This window comes from Acomys minous (genome assembly GCF_964271855.1).
Source record: "Acomys minous genome assembly, chromosome: 9".
Lineage (NCBI taxonomy): Eukaryota > Metazoa > Chordata > Mammalia > Rodentia > Muridae > Acomys > Acomys minous.
In genome coordinates, this window is record NC_140490.1 from 2,454,922 (window position 1) to 2,477,009 (window position 22,088).

The window sequence follows — 22,088 nt, forward strand, 5'->3', positions numbered from 1 at the left end:
GGCTCAGAGGTTAAAAGCACCGAATACTCTTCCGAAGGTCCTGAGTTCAATTCCCAGCAACGGCTCACAATAGCTGGTGCCCTCTTCTGGCCTGCAGGTGTTATATGCAGGCAGAGCACTCTGTACATAATAAATAAGTAAATCTTTAAAAAAAAAAAAAGATGCAGCAAGTACAGAAGTCCCTCGTCAATCTGGGAGAGGGAGGGGTTGAAATGTATTTGTGAAAGAGAAAAGAGGCCAAGAGCAGTTAAAGACGTGGTCAAAAGCTCTATAACATGTGGCCTGGAAACTGAGTTGTGCATGGAGTCATCGAGGGGTCAGCGACCTTCACTGTATACAACCAGAGAACAAATACCTTAGGTGCCACAGGTCTAGCAGCACAGTCTGGGACACTACGTGGGCTACTTCTAGTCCAGAGAGAAAAATGCTTCACAACTGTTTATTGATGGGATTCAAAACCTAGTAATAGTTGAGGATAATTTTTACAAGATAGGCATGCCAACAAGGGAAAAAAAGGGATTGTTTAGGGGAGGGGTTAAATTTTGCTTCATTCAATATCAAAATTAGTATTTTTTAAGTCAAAATTTGTTGAAATAACCATCGGTTAGAACAGAAATGTAAGTAAGGTATTTAATAGTTTGTTTCTGGAAATATCTTTCCCAAAGATGTGAGTAGATTAGCTTTGAATCACTGAGACCAAATGCCTCCAGAGAGTAACATACTATGGCTCATGGTCTCAAAAGTTTCAGCCAATGTAGCTTCGTCACCGTGCACTATCAGAAAACTCACATTGGCAGGAACATGCGACAGTGTGTTCACCTCTGTCAGACAGGAAGCGTGTTCACCTCTGTCAGACAGGAAGCGTGTTCACCTCTGTCAGACAGGAAGCGGAGAGAACGCAACAGACAGAGGCAGGAAGAAGACACCCTAAGAATGCACCACCAATGACCTTCTGTGCTTCCATCTGCAACCAACCTTCCAAGGTTCCAGAGCCTTCTACAGTAGCACCACCCACCGGGCCTGAGCCCCAACATATGAACATTTTGGGAGGACACCCCCTGTGCAAACCACAACAGGGAACTCTGCCACAGATCCACAAAGTGCAACCTCTCCTTATTATAATCAGCAGCTGGGGATTTATAGGAGGCTGTTGGACTGCTCTCCTACTTCCTGCCTTTAGTGTGTCATCGCTTCACAGCATATGGGTTGGCAATGGAAAGTTAGCTAGCTGCACAGTTAAACGGATTTCAAAATGTGGAAATTTGTTTTGTGCTGGTTTGAGGAAAATGCCCCTGAAATTGCAGCTCAGAAATATAGCCACTACATACTTGTGCATAACTAGAAATATTACGTTTTTCAATTATAATTTTTTTTATTTTTAATTTAATTTAAATTTAATTATCCTTTTGAATGAAAAATGAGGGCACGATAGCCCCTAGATATAGTTGAGGAGAGACTTCACTGTAGATGTAAGGGAGAAAACAGAGGCATCTAGAAGGGTCCAGACTGACCATGGCCTGCGGACTGAACAGGGTCATGAGATGAGCGATGGGAGGAAAAAAGGAAGAGAGGAAGAGAGGAAGCAAGAGGAGCCCTGTTTATTCAGTTGACAATTTCTTTCTTTCTTTCTTTCTTTTTTTTTTTTTTCCAGACAGAGTCTCTCTGTGTAGCCTTGGCTGTCCTGGACTCACTTTGTAGACCAGGCTGGCCGCGAACTCACAGCGATCCGCCTGCCTCTGCCTCCCAAGTGCTGGGATTAAAGGCGTGCACCACCATGCCCGGCCCGACAATTTCTTCTGCTGTGCAAAGGCTCTTCAGTTTCACGTAGGCCCATTGTCAGATACAGGGGCTGTTTCCAGCACTGTTGGGAGTTCTATTCAAAAGCCTGTTGTCTATACCTCTGCCACGCGTTCCCACGTGCTTTCCTTTAGCAGTTCGGTGTCTCCGGTTTTAAGTTAAGGTCTCTGCGCTGGTTTGAAGTAATTTTTGTGAAGGGTGAGAGGCGCGGGCCTGACTCCGTTCTCACGCACATGGACGCCCAGGTTTGCCAGCTCAGTGTGTTGAAAGGACAGGAGCATAGAGATCTTATTTGGGATGTGTTCCTATGAAGGGCACAGTTAGAGACAGCTACAGTAGCGAGAAAGGAACTTTTGGTTTGGAGGGTTGGTTTTTTGTTTTTTTAAGCCCCAGCCTTCAATCCACATAGGAGCCAGCGATGCACTTCAGTTCTCTCAGGACCTGTCAGAGCCCATGTGAGTACCTGCTCCCTCCCAAGATGCCAAATCCATCTTCAACCTCTAGAGAGTTTGAATTTTCTTCTGCCTCCTTTCGATGTCCCAGTTGTCACAGATGTGGCCCAGTGAACCTCAGATGGGTCCGCCAGGTGATAGGCCCGCCCACTGGGAACAGTCATGCTGCTGCTGTGACCGTGGGCACTAGCGAGGTGTGAAGGGCCCTGCAATGCACAGATACCATAACCATGAGTCCTGTAAAATTACAAAGCTTACTAAACGTTAAGAAACTACAAACGTGAGTAATGGTTTGTGTAACTGATATGAGTAATTTCCATGGAAAGAGAGCTTACCATCATGTGTATAACATACTTGAATACAGGCTGAGAATGTTCTAGATGCCATGTGTGCAGCGATCCATTCAGCGCTAGTTAACCTGTGAACTCGTACTGTTAATGTTGCTTTACAGAAGAGCAGCTGGGGTACAAGAGATAAAACATCTAACCCGAACTCCAAAGCGAACATGCTGCTGCTATGCCGCGCTTCTGTGGTTCTCTCCTGCCAAAACCTTGACCAGAAATGAGGGGACTCTACAGAGAGGCTGACAAAGCACCATGAAAGGGGACAGCAAAAAACCGTGCTCTGCCCCGGCAGGCACACTAGATGCTAAATGGCAAAGTTGCCGTCATCTGTACTTTAATCAGATTGTTTTTGCAAAGAGTTTTCCAGAACCAAGTAAAAATTATACTTTGAGACTTTAAAGTCAACTTATGAAAAAATATTCAAAGTAAAGAAAGACAATCTTTCAGATAAGGAACCATGGTATAAATACAGAATTAAAGGGGAAAGGTAAAAACAAAACAAAACAAACTAGCAGCTATCCCAACAAAATGACACACAGAAACAGACCCTGATAGACAAACACGTGTATAATAGATCTGTGAAAACAGATCATTCAGTAAGTATGCCAAAATACTGGTAACGTGAGTGGGCTAAGAATTAAGATAATTGAAATACATATTAGATATAATTAACTTATCAGTAAAACACACAAAAAATATTTCGCTATATATTTTCTGATGTAACAAAAGACAGCCACACCACAGCCAGAGGGCCTGGGGGAGCGTGTTTTGCTTTGTTTACTTTTGTGATCATGAGATGAAGGCGGCCTTTCCAGTCATGTGGGAGCGTTATAAGTCGGACTGTTTGGATTATTTAGTAGATTTGGATCTGTGGATGTGGATGGGCCAAATTCCCCAACTAAAATTTTAACCAAATGCCTAATCATATTTTTGGTTGTGAGCCTATGCCTTAGCGCCTGAGCCATCTCTCCAGCCCACTAAATGCCTCATTATAAAGCAAGTGAAAGTCAAGAGCTTTGATTGGCACTAAATGTCTCGTGCAGCGCTCTCTGACTGCAGTGCTGAGGCATCCCCCACAGAATCCCTGGGCTAGAACAGAACCCTCCAGGACGCTCAAGCAGACTCCTGGCTCCATCCCATCCCCACTAACATAGAAGCACTGCAGCTAGTGCTCTGCATCTAAGCAAGCCTGCAATTAATATCCGTCCACACTGAGGTTGACCCAACACTGCCCTGAGCTCCAGGCACACAGGTGAAAGGACAGCAGCAATGTAGCCTTGGCCAATGCACAAAGAGCAAAGTGGTCTTTGTAACCCTTTTGTGTCAGTTCGGAGCCAGCTTCAAGAACAGTGCCCAGAGGTCAAGGGGAGACTGCTTGAGGTGGAGGGTTTAAGGGCTGACCCGAGAGCGCTTAGAGGGTGAGCAACAGCCTAACCTGTGCTAGTGTAGGGACCGGAACACCTGTGTTCTAGCAGCAGCAAACGCCATCGGGCCTGTAATGAGTAGTAACAATTGCCTACGGTATGTAAAATGTGGGCATCACTAATCCAAACGGTAGTAGGGCTGGTCGCACTTGGCTAGCCAGCAACGAAGAATTCCATTTGTGCTTAATCACTCCTCAAAATATGTTTTTTGAATCGCATATATGAATAGTGTACTTACGTCAGTCCCCCACTCTCTGCCCTTCAATTACGTTGTGCCTGACTCCCTGCCTCAAATCCAAGGCTTCTTCTTTAATTATTATTTTTACGTATATACATAAAAATATATAAAGACAACCTGCTGAGTCGGTTTGGTGTTATTCATATGTATATGTGTCCAGAGCTGACCATTGGGTATTGGACAACCAGTAGGGGGCGCATCCCTGGGGAAGACTGACTCTCCCCTCTCCTGTAGTCATTGGTTACCTGTAGCTCCTCACCAGGTAGACTGAGACGGCAATTTCCCCCAGCCAGGCCGTCATGTCAGCTGGTGGTGTCACTGTTTGGTCTTGTTTAGACGACCACGTTGTGGAGATTTCACGGATGGCAGCTTCCCTGCCAAATACAAAGAACATAATTTTACAGGAGGCATTCCAGAAAGTGGCTCTTAAATCTTCCCGCCTTGTCTTCCGTGCTGTTTCCAGAGCCTTAAAGATAAGGGGCCTGGGTAACGCGCGCGATCAGTTCTGCTCTACGTTTTGACGAGTTATGTATTTGTGTGATGCTCTTCTCTGTTGGCGGGTGAGAGCTACACTCGTCTGCAGGTGTAAGGGTAAGGGTTTAGAATTGAGTCAGGAACGATACTTGTTTAGGAAAGTGGCAGTCGTCGCTCTCCTGTAGGTTCCGTAGTCTCCCCAGCCATGGGTAATGGGCTTGCAGGGCCAGGCATGGATTCTTTCCTACTCAATGGGCCTTACGTCCAATTAAACAGCCATTGGTTACCCCACGTAAATACCACTATTGCACCTTTGTGGGTGTCTTCCTGTGCTTGTCACAGTCATGGTTCATAGGACTATTGGTTACAACTCCCCCTTGGCAGCTTATTACTTCCAGTAGTCTGAGACTAATCCTCAGGGGGGAGGCTCCCAACAACTGGAGAGGAAGTTTCCTGTGCCTGGTACTATGGGGTTTGTTAGTCTATGGCCCTTGTCATTGGGGTGTGTGTGTGTGTGTGTGTGTGTGTGTGTGTGTGTGTGTGTTGTAATGCGTTTTAGGTAACCATTAAGTAATATGATTCCCTATGAGTTTTTTAAAAAACATTCTTAGTGAAGTGAGTGAAGCCCTGAGCGAATGTGTGTTGTTGACATGGTCACCGTGAGGTCAGGGACCAATGCCTCAGCCCCATGGGAGCTGCAGAACCTCCCCCACCCCCACCCTCACCCCCAAACTCTGTGTGAGGCTCAGAGGGATGGCAGAGCCTTCTTCTGGCCTGTGTGCACATGTTGACAGTCTGTGCAGAATATGTGCACCATAGCCTTGTCCACCAACCCCCACCGATGTTTACAGCCTGGAGCTGTTTTCCTACAGAGCCTGCCCCTACTGAGATGAGCTAAACCTGCCTCCTTGTGTGCTGTCTGCCGTAGCCCCAGCTCCCCAGCTGTGTTCACTAAACAACACAATGACCTTGCACCCGGATGCAGCTTCTCCAGCTGGGAGCCTAGACCAAGCTGATCCTGGCTTTTTGCATCCCTGTCTATCATTTCCTTAGTGTCAGCCATTTCTTTATTCCCTCCCCTCCCCAGTGAGATCAATCCCTAGAACCTTCCTGTAGTTTATTCTTCCTCCCTCCTTCTCCCTTGGCATTGCCCTCCCCCCCTTTTAGCTAAAGCCCCCATCCCTGGCACCATTTTTTCCAATTTTCCCATGCACAGTACATTTGTCCTGATAGTCCCCTCTCCAGAGCCCCTCCCTGCCCCCCATACCCCCCATGGTTCCCTTTTCTAATCCTGGTTTCTTGGGTTATTATAGTATATAGATCTGTTATTCAAAAGAGAGATATAAGATTTCTGTTCTACACTTCCTAAATAAAGCAAGATGACATAGCATTAAGCTTGCAAAATACTACCCCAAACATATTACTCCCTAAGGCCTGGGTATGTATATTTTCAGGATGATTCTCTGATATACTCACCCTCGTTCCCAACCTTACTCTCTGGTGCTGGTTTCGAACTCTTGTGTAGGTAGCAAGAATCTAATAATGAAGTTATGTGGTTTATCTTGAGAATGTGACAGAAAACTCTGATTTTTATGAAACTCATAACCAAGAACAGTGTGTGTTTTACGGTCTTCATTATTATTTTTTTCATATGCTAAATATGTGTATAGTTAGGTATAACAGAAAATTCCAACATATTATTTTAATAATAACAAGTTTCTCTCTCACACAGAAAAGCCAAAGGGCCTTGAATTTGTATCTGGTACAAACTCACTAGGGACCCACATTCCTTCTATTTTTTTTTTTGATACCCTAAACATGCAGCCCTCTGATGACTGCTCCAGACTTCACTCTTACATCCATAGTCCAGGAGGGGAGAACAGAAAAAGAGAAAGCAAAGGACATGAGCCAGCCCATGAACTGCACATGTTAGAACCATGTACCTCCTGTTTGGTCAGGCACGATTGTGCTGCCAGGCTAAGCAGAATATAAGCAGCAAATATTGCATTAAAATGTGCCCTGTGTGTCCACGTTGGAGGTAATCAGCCATTTTGCCACATACGGCTGTTAGAACACAGGAACGCCCCTTTAAAAAGGTGACCACTCTGCAGAGACCAGATCCCGTGAAACTGAAAAGATGAGGCCACGTCCGGTAGTGAGAATTTCGGTTTCTTTAAAAAAACAAAAAACAAAAAAAAAACCTAGTTACGTCAGGTGAATGTGTTTTTGTTGTTTTTAATCCCAGGTGTGGGGTATGGGGCTGCTTCAGATTGTCCACAGCAGCTGACGATGATTTCTCTCATCGCTCTAGGAAGGGTGTGATAGTTTGTTTGGAATTCCGGGGGCTCTGAAGCATGTATAAACGCAAGAACCCCTAGAGGGTCTGTGGCAGTGGTACCCTTGCACGCGCGCACACACGCGCGCACACGCGCGCACACACACACACACACACACACACACACCCTGCTGCTGCTGCTGTTGGTAAGTTGCTGTTGGTGGCTGGGTTGCTGGCTGAAGGTTCTGATGACTAAAATTGGACTTGGCCCTAAGAACTCTATGCCTCCAGTCAGCAGGAAGTAGTCTAAAGAGACCAATGTCCCCTTGGGCCTCCAACCTTTCTCGCCTACCTCGTGTTGCCGGGTTGGAAAGGTCTGGAGTGGAGAAGAGTGTTAAGGAAAAGAGCCCAATGAAGTAGCCAAACAGTGTGCCTAGGATGCTGCCCTGCAGCTCTCCTGCTGGGACGAAAGCATCTGTATTGTAACCTGGCAACAGCTCCTAACTGTTGTCCCTCGCCAGGGCCGGCCCTTCCTTGCTCTGACTCACATGCCAAGTTGAACTAAGTCACCTGATGAAAATCTTCCCACTGTCCTCGAAGCTTTTTTTTTTTTTGAAGATTTTTTTTATTTAATTAATTTATTCAGATTACAACTCAATTGTTATCCCAACACGTGAATCCTCCAGTTCCTCCCTCCCTCCCGCTTTCACCCTATTCCCCTCCCCTAGGTCTATGACCGAGGGGGACCTCCTCCCCCACTGTATGGTCATAGGCTATCAGGCCGCCCCCGTTGTTGTGGTAACACATCAGAGGAGAAGCAGCTGGAGGAGGTGGGGGAGGGGGGACGTTCGCCGCGGCTTACAGACTGAGGGTGTCCTCCGGCATGGCAGGGGAGTCACCGGAACAAGTACGTGGAGCAGCTGTCACATTGCTTCCACATTCGGGAGGCAGGGAGAGATGGTTGGCGCCCACCGCCCTGCCACCTCTGTGACCAGGCCTGGCCGCTGTGGATCAGCTGCGCCGCCCACAGTCATCGTGGGTCGTCCGCGTTCTGTTAGACCTCTCTGGAGATGCCCTCACAGACACATGCAAAGTGCATCTACGAGGTGACTCAAGCTGACGATGACTACTTCCCGCACTGCCGCGATTAGGAAGCACATTTCCAACGAGTTAACTCAGGGCCGGCGTATAATCAGCACATTGCGAAGGCTAGCATTGTGTTGCATTATCTTTCTTTTGTTCAATATAATAATTTTATTAATTCTTTGAGAATTCAACACAACATATTTTTATCCTAGTCACCCCAACTCCTTCCTCTGTTTCTTCCTAGATCCACTCTCCATCTCCGCTAATACCTTCCAATTTTGTGTCCTCTTTTTTTTTTTTCATTTTTATTTTTTAAATAACCCACCTATCCAATCTGTGCAACCCATATACGCGTGGGTATGGAGCTGTCCAGCTGAGCGTGGTCCACCTACTGGGGGCCACACCCTTAAAGAAAACGGGCTCTTCCTGTGGAAACCATGCATTTTTTTTCCTCCCCTTTACGTGAATATCAGTTTTTTAATTTATTTTTAATTTATATATTCACTTTACACTCACTATTGTAGGTCCCTCCTTCCTTTCCTCCCGGTCCCTCCCTCTCACCCTCTTCCCCCATCCTCCTCCCCTTCTTCTCAGAACCACCTCCTCCCCATCACCAACCAAGCCACCCCAGCATCAGGATTGGGCGCCTCCTCATCCACTGAGGCCAGGCAAGGCAGCCTGGTTAGGGCGACGGGATCGAAAGCCGTCAACAGAGTCCATGTAATAGGCAGCACCTGCTCGACTTACTAGGGGGGACCAACTTGAAGATCAAAGTGCTCATCAGAGACTATGAGTTTTCAGTAGCTCCTCACTTCCGGTGGAGCCTTGTGGGCCCCTCCCCCTCCGTGCGAGGCTGTTGACTGTCTGGGTCTCGGGCCTTCGGCTGTTGTGAGTTCTCCAGTGCATCAGTTCCGTCATGACCAGAAGATGCTGTTTTGCTCAGGCCCCCTGCCATCTCCAGCTTTCAGTCTTTCAGGCCCCTCTTCCTGAGTGGTCCCTGAACCCTGGAAAGACGGACTTGTAATGCCGTTTGTGGCTGAGTACCCTGATGTCATTCTCAGCAGTCTGGTCACTTTTGAGTTCCTGCTATGAATTCTCTGTCGATCACATAAAATGAAACCTGGCTGATGGGGAAGTAAAAGCACAGAGTCCAAGATCACGGAACCAAAGTATGAGGGAGAGGGGACCAAAATCCAGGAAGGACAGGGCTGGAGAGTGGGCAGAGGTACACAGGGAGCTGAGGACTGCCCTTAACCTCCTGTCGAGGATCAGACACAGAGCGGAGCACCTGGGTGCTTTCACACCAATCAAGTCTTGCCAAAAACAAAACCATTTTGCGCATCAGGCAGAAAGGGCTGCAAGCTCCGTGAGACAATCTACAAAGTTTGCTTTTTAAAGAGCCGTACTGAGCGCCAAACCGGTCTGCTCTCCCTAGACATTCTACAGAGCTCTCTGGAGTAAGAATTTTCCCAATTCAAATAAGTTTTTCTTTTTCTTTTTTTTTTTTAAATAGAAATGTAAAACTGCCGTCAGTTTGCTCTTTTGCCAGGCCAAAATTACTTCCTTTCTATAAACACTCTAAAAATATTGACTGTCTGCCCCATAACCAAGTTGGTGTTTGCTTTAATTTATGGTATTCTGAGTTGAAAGAGTCCCGAAGTTAGAGTCAGAAAATATGACTTTGACAAATCCTGGCAGCCTGGACTGAGAGGCTCAGGCCCACAGCTGGGCCATGTGGCTGCAGGCCTGTGCGTGGTCTCAAAAGCCTCCTGGCAGAGCGGTGACAGCACAGCGAAACGGTAGGTGTCACAACTGGCTCCCAACTGTACTGCTTTCCAAGGTGTGACATTTAACTTGGTCCCTGCCTCCCAGGTTTTTTTTCCATTTAATATTTATTTTTATTATTTTTAATTATGTGTATATGTGTCTGTCTGCACATGTGTATGTGCAAATAAGTACAGATTTCCCCAAGACAGGAAAAGATGTGGGGTTCCCTGAAGCTGGAGTGACAGGCAGTTGTGAGCTGTCTGATGTGGGGGCTGGGAACTGAGCTCTGGTCCTCAGCTAAAACCTTATGTAGTCCCAACTGCTGAGCCGTCGTCCAAGGCCTCAATTTCTCATTTTAAAATGATGATAATTATTACAGTGCCAACCTCAGGGAGATTAGCATAACTAGGCAACGTTCACAGGTGAGTTTCTAGCACAGAGCCCACAACACAGCCTGCTCTACTTTTCATAGAACTATAAAACTGAAGGAGCCTTTGAAGCCGTAGAGGCATAGCTCAGTGGTTCAGAGCTTGCTGCACACCCAGAAGGATCCTGGTTTGGATTCCCGATGCGCACATAAACGCTGGGTGAACTGTAGTCTACCTCTGCACACCCGGTGCTGCTGGACATGGTGACAGAAGAGTCCTCGGGGACTAGTGGCCACTCTAACCAAAACTATTGAGTTCCAGGACTGATAAGAAACTTTTCAGAAGAAAAAAAAAAAGGAGAAATATGAAGATGTGTGAGAAGAGAAGTGTTTATCTGTTCCTCATGCTTGCCATCAAGACTCTGCCGGCCAGGACGACCTTGCTTTTCTAAGAAACAATTATTTGACTCATTTTCCAAGACAAAATAAATAAATAAATAAGAAGAAAAATTACTCCTGTTTGCCTTTGCTGAGATTTCTAAGGTTTGCCTCTTAGCAGATGATTTTCAATGTACCTCTTTTTTTTTTTTTTTTAACCACATTTTCTGGTAGTGTAGACGCTAGCATCACTCTTTCTAACTCCCTTGATTCCTGGTAATCCCTCTCACTAGTTAGGTAGCTTTACCTTCTGGGACGCAGAAACCTCAGGGGTCTTATCTCCTTGGAGAAGGTATTATGCGCACTCCTGCTCTGTGCGTAGGTGCGCGTGGAGTGGGAGAGGGTCTGGAGGTGCTCTGCTCCGTGATTTTTCAAGAGCCTGAGCCTCAAAAGCTTTTCCATCTTCAACACGGACCTCCAAAGTCACGTTTGGTCTCAAGATCGAGTCACCAGACACTGAGAGAGAAGAAACCCACAGGCGCTTTGAATCCATCAACTCAAGAGTGGCCACAGACCACTGCCACGCACGCTCCACTGAACAGGTGGCTTCACCCAGAATGTTCTGGATGTGGCTGGACCCTAGCCGAGATGTCGCTGAACAACTGTGGGCTGTGGGCCACAGGTACCTCGCCCGCCCAAAACTTTTTTTGATGATCTATTCAGACACTTCAAATCCCTGCCCTCTGTCAAATGACTTTGCCACACAAACAAGTGAAGAGTCTTAGAATTTAAGTCTCTTAGGAAATAGAGTTGACAAACCCAGGACCCAGACAAAGGAAGACCTGCAGTTTCAGGCCGCTGCTCACCTCACATTCTCCTTGTGGCAATCAGTGGAGACGCACACTGTTTGAAGTCACAGTTGGTGGCCAGTCACTGCCCAGCTTGTCCACATCTTAGCCACCTGATCTCTTCCTGGTAAGAAACAGGTAAAACACTTAAAATGGCAGCCAACATGTAATGAGACAGTGACTCTCAGGAAGCTATTGCTGTGTTTCTCTGGTCACAGGTGAGGTGACCAGGCGAAGGGCAGGGGCCTGTGGTCCCTGTCTAGGGAGCCTCGGAAGCCACACTGTTCCATCCCAGCCTTTCTCGGCAATGGCCAAGCCTGGGATGGATCTCCTGGACTGTGGGCTGCACAGAGGCCCCTCGCTCTGACCCCCTCCTCTGGGCAGCACTTCTGGGGTCTTCCTGGCAAACAGCAGGACTCCGACGTTTCATCACATCTTCTACTTACTCCGTAGCTCCATCTTATACAGTCTGACCTTATTCCCTGTCTCTTAAGCTTTTCCAAGGAAAAATCTGGCTGATTATTTTGCTTTAATGGCTTAATATATGAACATGAGACCAGCCCTTGGGGTGCAAATCGTGACTTGTCCTACTGCCATTGGTGGCTAGCGTCCCTTCACAAGCTCCGTAAATAATGGCATCTGCTCCAAGGAAATTACATTTCCCCCAACTCTTACAGCACTCTCCACCTTTCTCCCGTGGTTCTTTCATCTTCGTCAGGATGACTCAACCATCAAAATTAAAGCCTTTGAGAAAAATCTCAGAAGAAGAAAATGAGCTCATACTCGTGCAGCGGGCCTGCTAAGTGGGCTTGGGGCTGCCAAGAAACGAACAGGACAAGAGGTTAACAACTGTATTTGCTACTTGTATTATTCTCAGAAGTAAGATCTGAGTTTCAGGTAATCCCTTTATTAAGGCTCCTCTAGTATGTACCCTGCTGGAAGATTAAAAACTGAGACACTTTGAGCCGCTAATTTAGAAACTAAACAGTGTTTCCACTTGCATAGGGGAGGGATCCAGCCTGGTTTTCCCCTTGGTTTCTCAACATCTTCCATTTAGACTCAGCCAATTCAATGAGGAGTCTCGGGACAGCATTCACTTCCCGGCTGTTGCTTGGGTGTTTCCAATATACTAGAGGCTCTCCTGGTTAGCTAGCACAGAATCCCTGCCCTGCGTAACTCTGGAAAAGATGAGGAGGTGCCCTCAGAACCGAGCATGATGCTCGCAGAAAGGACAGCACTCCTTGGGACCACCACAGGACGTGAATAGAAGCCAGAACACCCCAGGAAGTACCCCCAAAATGGGATTTCAGATTTTGACTACAGTGGCCTACGGGCGTTCCCTGCAAGAATCATCCCTTTGACTGTGGGTCATCCTGTCCCGAATAATTTGCTGAACCAACTAAAGCCACGGTCAAAAGAACTCCAGTGGATGCGCTTGGTGTGTCACACCTCCACAAAAGAATGTCGCGTCCATATGGCAGTCACCAACCAAGGCAGAGTCTGGGAAATTGGGCCGTTTAGCAATGTACAGAGAGGAGAAAGGGGCAGTGGTAGCGCTGAGGAAAGACGGCAGGAATGAGAATTTTAAATTATCCCAATAAAGGCAACTTAATATTATTTCACTTGTAACTCTTTGGTCAATCCGATCTTGCTTAGTTCAATATTTTCAGAGACTTTTAGGCTCCTGCAGAGTAGTTTCTCTGTCTTCTTCATCCTGTCTACCTCACGAAGACAGTCTTGGTGAACGTCTAAGTTGACATATCCTCCGATTCACACGTTTGCCCCTGCTCAGTGTGTCCTGGCTTCTGTGTGACTAGCCTCAGTGGCTGTGATATAGGAACAATGAGTGGTGATTGTTACAAAGATGTCAAGAGGCCACCGCTCGGCTGTCCTTGGTGCTGCGGCTTCCCTTGGGTTGTGGCTCTCACAGTCCTTACTAGGAAGGCGTCTGTTAGCCTCACCTACCGAGTCCAGTCTTCTTATGTTTCCTTCATCAGCGGGCAAGGTTACCAGCAAGCCCCTTCAGATCCTACACGTCGCTCAATGGAGGAGACCAGGGCCGAGAGGGAGGACACAGAACGTCTGTATTCCTCAAGGGCCACGCAGCTATGATGTCTCTCCTGGTACCCAGGGAACCCTTACGTTCTGTCTCCTCTAAAAAGCCACAGGCAGGAATCCAGGCACAGGCACGTCTGTTTGTAGCTATTCTTCGGCCAATTGATTTCTGATTTCTTTGCAGCTCCTGACCCCTCCTAGGACTGAGAGACACAGGCACAGATGCAGCATCCCATGCAAGATCAGTTTTCAGCTCCTTCCTCCTCTCTCTCCCTGTAGAAGGATGTCTGCTTCTTCATTAAGCCTGATGGGCGCACCTCCTCTTGGACATCCACTGTGCACTCTGCGCACAGACACACAGTACACAGCGGGGATCTTGCTGTTTTAAGATAGCATTTAGGATTAAGGAAGCCTGTCTCTTGTCATATCCAGAGCTCAAAGCCCTCGTGTTGCCATAAGTTTAAGACTTCTCACATGGGAATCATCTGGAAGTCCTTCAAAGAAGTTTAAAGTACCATAAGTGAAAAGTCTCATACTCTATGAGCACAACTCTATGACACTGTGGAGAAACAAAACTATGGCGATGATGAAATAATCAGTGGCAGCCAAGGCTTGAAGGTGAGGAGGGAAGGATAGGAGAAGCACAGGCTTTCAGGGCAGGGAACATATTCCATATGATAATGGAATGGTGAATACATCACCTCCATTTGTCCAAACCCAGAAAACACCAAGAGTGCCTCTAACATGAGCTATGTGCTTTGCATCAGCATAGGTCCCTCAAGGGTAAAAGCACACAACCTTGCTAAGAGATGCCCATCACGGAGAAGGCCATGCTCATGGGAGGATGAGATCTATGTATTTTCCATAATCATTCTGTTATAACCCTAAGCCTGGGGCCTGGAGACTCGGTTCAGTGGTTACGAGTGCTTGCTGTCCTTGAGGAGGACCCAGGTTCAGTTTCCAGCATACGGCATGGCTCACAGTTGTCTGTAACTCCAGCTCCAAGGGATCCAAAGCCCTTTTCTGGCTTCTACAGGCATCTACACTCACGTGCACATACGTAGAGGTTGAACACAGATACACAGGATTGCAAATAAGGTAAATCCCAAACAAAGAAAAACTTAGTCTTAGCCTCAACATTATTTTTAAAAAGCCTATTAACTAGGAAAAAATAGCCTTTGTCTGTCCAGATCCAAGCAACAGTTTAATGTGACTGCCCTTCCTTCCTCCCTGGATTGTCTTCACTGACCCCTGGACAAAGCTACAGTTTGTACCCACAGCTGTCTAGCCCACGCGAACTCCCTCCTGACCAGTCATCACTCAGACTTCATAAGCAGTCCTGATGGTTGTACACACACACACACACACACACACACACACACACACACACACGAGAGAGAGAGAGAGAGAGAGAGAGAGAGAGAGAGAGAGAGAGAGAGAGAGAGAGATGGCCTGCCGGCTCAGTTTCCCAGATTACTACAGTACATATCTGGATGTGAGGATGTATTTACACACAAACGTATGTATAGAGCCCTTGCTTGGTCCCCTGAGAAGATACAGGAGCAGTGACATCACAGACATCATGACACCGATGAGCACATCTAACCTCCAAACCTAGAATTTTAAATGCCATCTTCCGGGAGCCAGCATTCTTGAAGAAAAGAAAACTCCAAGACTGAAGGAAAGAAAATTGAAAGTACAGCCCCACCATCTTGTTATACCAGAAAACAGGCTATCCTTAAAGACTGCAAGGAGGACATGTCCACGGGCCCCAGGAGCAAGCTTGAAGGGGCTTTCATTAGCCAAATCTGGAACACTCTGAACATCAAGATAAGCAGGATATCACGCATGAAGCGAAAGAGAGTTCCAGAAGATCGTGTTGCTAGAACTAAATGAAGAAAGGAAAGCCCCGCCCCCCCCCCCAGCAGAATGCCAGTCAACAAATGCAGGTGGTGATGGGAACCGTTAGTGAGAACAGTTAGTGAAAACGGTTAGTGAGAGTGGCAGCTGATCCAGCCCAGAGCCACCCATGCAGGCTGGGTAAAGGTCTTCTTCTTAAGAGAATAGCATAGTTTTTGTAAAACTGAGTACTAAATGTTAACCAAATAGAGAGAGAGAATGCTAATTTCTCCTGATGAGTACATGCTGTTCCTATGGTACATCCATGAAGAATGCGTCGCCTGCGTCTGGTCATACGGGAGCACGGGAGCTTAGGTTGAAGGACTGCCACACAACAAAGGCCCGTGATCTTCAGGGGCTGTTTTTGACTAGCAGAAGTCAAAAAGACAAGGCAGCCAAATCCAGTGTGTGCTCCTAAATAAATTCTGGACAAGACAAGAAAAATGAGGTATATGGTGCTTTGGTTTGCCCCCTCCGAAACTCCCATGGAAATTCGTTTGCTGCTGTGGCTGTTCTTGATGGCAGGACCCTCAAAGAAGGACGTGATTGTTGAGCAGTATTAACGGAACTGGGCTAGTTCCCACAAGAGCAGGTTGTTTTGTTTCTTGCGCTGTGTTCCCACTGGCTCTTCTTGCTTTTTACCAGGTGCTGTGAGGTCCTCGCCAGAGGCAGCTGCCCAATCTTCGACTTTCCAACGTCCATAAAGCATAAGCCAAAATGAACGCCTTTCCTTTACAAGCATTCAGGAAGCAGAATGAGACGCATGGGTCTGTGGGTAAGACAACACCGCACCAGCGTTCATTTCCATGTTGTGATTCCTCATGGCGAGTAAACAGAAGAAGGTCCTTTGTATTTGGGTAAGTTTATATTGGACTATTTTGGAGTTATGGGCAGCTGTGTGAGAGCCAAGTGGATGGGTAAAGAGGCAATAAAATGTTGCTTAGAATCTAGGTGGAGAAACGCCAAGACTTTGCATCGCTCTTACTTTTCAATAGGTTTGAAATTGTCTAAATTCTTTTAACACTAAAATTTAAAATATAGTATCATTACAATGACTCAGAGGTGAAATTTTTAAAAATATTTATCCTTCTGTGGCTCAAAAGGGATCCTCTAATTCCCTCTGTGTCAGGTAACAATGAGAAATGCAAGACTCAAGGGAGTTCATAAAGGAGAAACATATTCTGTGCATTATCCTCTTCTGTGTGTCGTAGAGCGTGGTTCTGACAGCCCAGCAGCCTCCGGTGACACCTATAACCAATGCTTGTTTTCTAGGATCAGCATGCTGAAACCGGAGGATGTTCATTTTCTGTTGCAGCCCAGGAAATTGTTACCATCTTCCTGCCGAGACACAACACCCATCTTCACAGTCGCTTTGTGAGTCAAGAGTTCAGGCACAGTGTGAAGGTTCTTCACACGCTGAACTGGAAGAGTGGCTGGGTCTCCCTTCTCCAAAGCCCAGGCTTTGCTGGCATTAAATCCCATGCTCTTGCTAGCTGTTAGCTCACTCCCACGTCCTGCGTCCCTGGGAGGACTCCATGTGCCCACACACACAGAGACAGCTCACTCCCACGTCCTGCGTCCCTGAGAGGACTCCATGTGCCCACACACACACACACAGACAGCTCACTCCCACGTCCTGCGTCCCTGAAAGGACTCCATGTGCCCACACGCACACACACAGACAGCTCACTCCCACGTCCTGCGTCCCTGAGAGGACTCCATGTGCCCACACACACACACACAGACAGCTCACTCCCACGTCCTGCATCCCTGGGAGAACTCCATGTGCCCACACACACACACACATAGACAGCTCACTCCCACGTCCTGCGTCCCTGGGAGGACTCCATGTGCCCACACACGCACATAGACAGCTCACTCCCACGTCCTGTGTCCCTGAGAGGACTCCATGTGCACACACACGCACACAGACAGCTCACTCCCGCGTCCTGCGTCCCTGGGAGGACTCCATGTGCCCACACACGCACACAGACAGCTCACTCCCACATCCTGCGTCCCTGAGAGGACTCCATGTGCCCACACACACACAGACAGCTCACAAAATGCCTTTTCTCTTTGGCCATCATGATAGACTCTGGTGTTTTGTCTACCTAGTCAGGGCAAACCACACCACAAGGAGCCACACTGGACCTTCCTCTGGAAAGGCCATGATCTTTCAGCTCCTTGCTCTCAGGCTGAACTTGTCTATGGCAGCAATTCCAAAAGACGCATTCAGTCCAAAGTTTAGGACGAAGTAAAGAAAGTACATGACAAAGAACTAAATATGAATTACTTTACAAGTACACAAAGAAGCTACAGTTTGTCTCCTGATGGAGCCAGGGCCCCCTTTCCCCTGTCTGGTCACTGGGGCTCTTTCTGGTTGATTTCTATATGGCTAATTCTTTCTTTGTTTTAATTTTTTATTGATTCTTTGTGAATTTCACAGCATGAACCCCATCTGCCCACCCCCCATGTACCCACTCTCCACCCTTGCAGCATCTCCCCCCACCCCCAAAAAGGGGGGAAATCTCGTCATGGAAGCTGTAGTGTGTGTCACAGTGTGTCCCACGAAGTCCCATTCTGTCCACACAGCTTTACATGCAGATGTTGATTGTAATGAGTCATTGGTCTGGTTTGAGGCCTCTGGCTTCTTCTACATAGTCAATATTGGATCCTCATTAGGACTCCTCTTGGATTTCCTATTGCTGCTATGTGCTACAGAGAGCCTGTAGTTTTAGCTCTGTATGAACAGCCCCTCCACAAGCTCCAGCAGTTCACAGATGGGGTGATGTTGGGGTGGACCATCCCAGAGCCCTGGACCAGGGCCTGAGAGAGGTGTGTGAGCTGGTCAGCCCACCTGCTCCCCCTCACCCACACCACTGGGGTGCAGCTCCCCTCACCCACACCACTGGAGTGAGCTCTCCAGCACGGGCCCAGCTGGCTCACCCAGTGCTGCAGCCAGCAAGAGGCAGAGCGAGCTCTCCTGCGGTCATGTCCCTGGGGCCAGCTCTCCAGCCCACCACAAGCAGCAAGGGGAGAGAGAGAGGGTGGAGAAAGACGTCTCTCCCTCATCTAGGGTTATTCTTGATCTCAGAATTGTCACAGCTACTGCAACCGTGAGTGTGAGGACGCTGTGTATATTGCTAACGTAGCAGTGACGTCTGTGGCAGACGAATTCAGAAATATTTTCAATAGCTCAGAATCATGAGATCAGAAACTTAGTTGCAGGGGTAATCAGGCACTAGGTCCATAAGTCGCCCCTAGACTCAAGAGAGGAAATAATAGTGCGTACAGACTATTAATTATCATCTGAGAAAAAAACAACTTTGATGGTATGGACCTCCTGAGAGATCTCACTCTGCCTCAACATTACATAGTAGAGAGAGAGAGAAATTTCAAAGCAGTTGTATTTCTTGTCATCCAACTGTGACACAGCACAGCATCCAAGCACCCTATAACTTCTGATTAACTCACAAATAGGCCCCAGTACTTTTTACAAACTTCCTCATCACTTAAATTAAATTAGACCTGGCTATAATTTTATTAAAAGACTACAAATGGGTCTTTTTTTTTTTTTTTCAGAGAAATTGATTCAAATGGAGTTACCCTACATGCCTGAACAATCCTACCATGCAGAAGACCTGAGTTATTTAATGAAAACCACAGTGAAAGGCATGGGATACCTCCCTATGACTTATTAGTTTACCTGCCCTACTACATACCAAGAGCCTATTGGTGAAGACACTACACATACTGGCTGCAGAACAGAGCTTTCAAAATGCTGGAAGGTACTCTGCTGGCTGCTGCCATTACTCAATGCCGGACTCTAACCTGGAAGACACAATGTGCCGACTGGTGCAACAGTGGCGTAACTGTTATAGGGAACTAACTGCATTCTGATTGGATATTAGGCCCACTCCACAGGAGGGAATTTCATGCCTGAGATTCTGGTCAAAATATGACTGGGGAGGTCATAGACCCTGAGGTAGAACCTGCTACATGCTTGATTTCCTATTGTTATTTTATTAAATGTTCTCAATTTGTCCTCTAAATATTTATGTTTATACCTGCAGCCCAGACTGCTCTCAAACTTGGTCAGAGAAGTTTCTTTTTGTGGTGGGCAGCAGTAAATGCGAAGATACTTAACTTGTGAAAGTGCTAAAAAAAAAAAAAAAACACCGAGTGCTCAGCCTTAAATGGAACTTCTTTCTCAACCCCTACCCACACCAAGGCCCAGGGAATATTGTGGGAAGGGAGCCAAAAAGAAGGTAAGAGTCAGACGGTGGAGGGGTGACATGAAACGCAAGCATCTGCAGTCGGCACGGCTATAACACTCGTGAACCCACAGCAATGGAGGTGAAGCAGAACGGGGCCGAAGTAAGATGAGAACAGCCAAAATGCTGGCTGGGGTCAGACTTGCTCCGCGGGCCCCATCACTGAGGCACTTGGTAGTTGCTCCAGGAGAGAAAATTGGTTTGGGGGTGTTTGTTAGTTTTGTAATGTGTGTCCACTGGTAGGTTTCTCACCCTGCAGCAGACAGAGTCCCACACCCAAACACTGGTGGACAGCACTCATTGGACATAACGAGTTATTTTTTAGAAGGACACGAAAATTAATATTTAAAAACCAGTGTTTTTTCTCACATTGCTCAGAATTCATAAACTTAAATCTGCATTAACATAGGCCTTGAGAATAGAAGGCAAAAAAGGAAAAAAGAAACTAGTGTAAAAATATCGGTTTTCATCTACCAAGTCCCTAAAGCCACTGGCTCTTGACTAGCAGCCCATTCGAATGTTCTGGTCAAGACTGTGGTTCTGGGACCCACAGCTGTAAAAACAACACTTCACCACTTTTAAATGGCAGTGTTGGCTTTCCTGACGTGCATGCCTAGGTAGCCTCAAGTCAGGGCATCACAGGCCTGCTTCCTGGTCCGGCAACCCAAAGCACTGACGGTTGCCTTTGGGACTCAGATCCTCTCTCATCGAGTAAGTGTCAACCCAGCTACCACCAGGCTACGATGAGTATTACCTTGAAGACCAAGTCACCCAAGCTCAAAGAGAGGAAGAGTGTGAGAAGAAGTTCGGGGGAGACAACAGCATGTGACAGTAGGCTGTGCACGGGCTCTCCCCCTTGTCCCCCCCCCCCACCATGGGGAGACAACAGCGGGTGGCAGTAGGCTGTGCATGGGCTCCCCACCCCCTCCCGTCTGCCCCACGCTGCTCTGGCACAGCTTCAGGTATTTCCCCTTACCGTGTGTTACCCACATCCTCGCCACCATTACCCAAATGAAGGGTTCGAATACCACCCACTGCCATCGAGGCAGATTCCATTTGTTCTACCACATAGATCAGACTCTCCCACAAGAGAGTTGGGCACTTGACTCTGAAATGGACTGTAATTGTGGTGGTTTGTTTGTTGCATTCTGTTTTCTCAGAAAGTAGTGAGGAAAGAGCAGCTGTTAGAAATAAGAAGAAGAAAAGAAAAAGAAAAAAAACAGTCTTTGCCATTGAATGGCTCGGTTTTCCAGCCACTGAGTTTTGGAGAGATGGGTCCAACTAGGCTAGATCCTAGATACCGAAGCTACACACTCAAGGGATTTTAAAGTTGCTTGGCTTTCAAAAAGGAATTGCCTGCACTAGATAGTTTTATATCAACTTGACATAAACTGAGGTCATCTGAGAGGAGGGAGCCTCAATTGAGAAAATGCCTCTGTAAGATTAGCCTGAGGGGCATTTTCCTGATTAGTGATTGATGGGGAATGGCCTTGCCCTCTCTCAGTGGTGCCATGCCATGGCTGGTGGTCCCGGGCTCTGTAGGAAAGCAGGCTGAGCAAGTCAGTAAGCAGCACCCTCCATGGTCTCTGCGGCAGCTCCTACCTCCAGGTTCCTGCCCTGTGCGAGTTCCAGCCCTGAGCTCCTTGGATAATGAACAGTGATCTGAAAGTGTGAGCCAAATAAACCGTTTCCTCCCCAAGTTACCTTTGATCATGGTGTTTCATCACAGCAGTAGAATTCTCAACTGAGATATTAGCTAAACCTTCTATTGACAGAGTTGAAAGACTCAGTAAGAAGCCTTCAGTAAACTGAAGAGGGATGCAAGTGTCAAGGTCTCCCTGAGGTTGCTCACTACCAATGGGCCTTCTCCTTCAGAGGACAAGCCTTTCCCTCCCTCCTTCATTCTGTAGTTTCCGTATGGAAGCCAAGCATTCAGCCCACTGTTTTAAGGAAAGCATCAAGGAACTTCATGGCAAAACCCTGTTTTGGCTATGTTATGTAAACATGTCTTTGGGTTGATCCCAAGTGTGGGATGTGAAGCTGCCTTTAGTTTAGCCACAGCTGATAACAGCCTCGTGAAATGGTGAAGTGGTCTTTGTTAGCTGGGAGCTGCTTCGTTGTGTTGGGGGGGCATAGTCTTTGCCAGCTGTAAAACATCCATGTGTGGACTCTGGGAGGGTATAAATAGGAGGAGAGAGGGAGGGGGAGGGGGAGAGGGGGAGAGGGGGAGGGAGAGGTTGCTCTCAGATGCTCCAGAGAATGCCTCGAGAAGGCTGCTGCTGATTTGCTCCACTGTTGCTGCTGCTGGCTGTGTTTAGCTGGACTACTGGAGTCCTGACTACAAAGTGTAGAATTGCCCCCAAGTCACTGAGTCTAAAATGGTGTGCATTCCCCGTCCCTGCTAACCTTC

General features: G+C 47.3%; 1 protein-coding gene and 1 long non-coding RNA gene across 4 annotated transcripts in view; one reads left to right on the top strand and one right to left on the bottom strand.

The window, feature by feature from the left end:
• Nucleotides 1–22,088, bottom strand: part of LOC311605938 (uncharacterized protein) — a 302,332-nt gene that overhangs the window by 275,403 nt on the left and 4,841 nt on the right. Inside the window, exons 2-5 of one of the 3 annotated variants that reach the window (XM_084796771.1) lie at nucleotides 11,469–11,574; nucleotides 10,910–11,118; nucleotides 4,515–4,629; nucleotides 2,261–2,455 (exon numbers count right to left, since the gene is read on the bottom strand). In XM_084796771.1, the coding sequence (XP_084652897.1) occupies nucleotides 2,291–2,455; nucleotides 4,515–4,629; nucleotides 10,910–11,064 (435 nt within the window). In that variant the 5' untranslated portion in view covers nucleotides 11,065–11,118; nucleotides 11,469–11,574 and the 3' untranslated portion in view covers nucleotides 2,261–2,290. Of the gene's footprint in view, nucleotides 1–2,260; nucleotides 2,456–4,500; nucleotides 4,630–10,909; nucleotides 11,119–11,468; nucleotides 11,575–22,088 lie in introns of those variants that run through there. The other 2 variants (XR_014782121.1, XR_014782120.1) reach the window with 2 other exon arrangements.
• Nucleotides 15,467–19,444, top strand: LOC311605939. The gene is made up of 3 exons (XR_014782122.1): nucleotides 15,467–16,261; nucleotides 16,677–16,778; nucleotides 18,987–19,444. It is a non-coding gene; the product is annotated as an uncharacterized lncRNA (long non-coding RNA).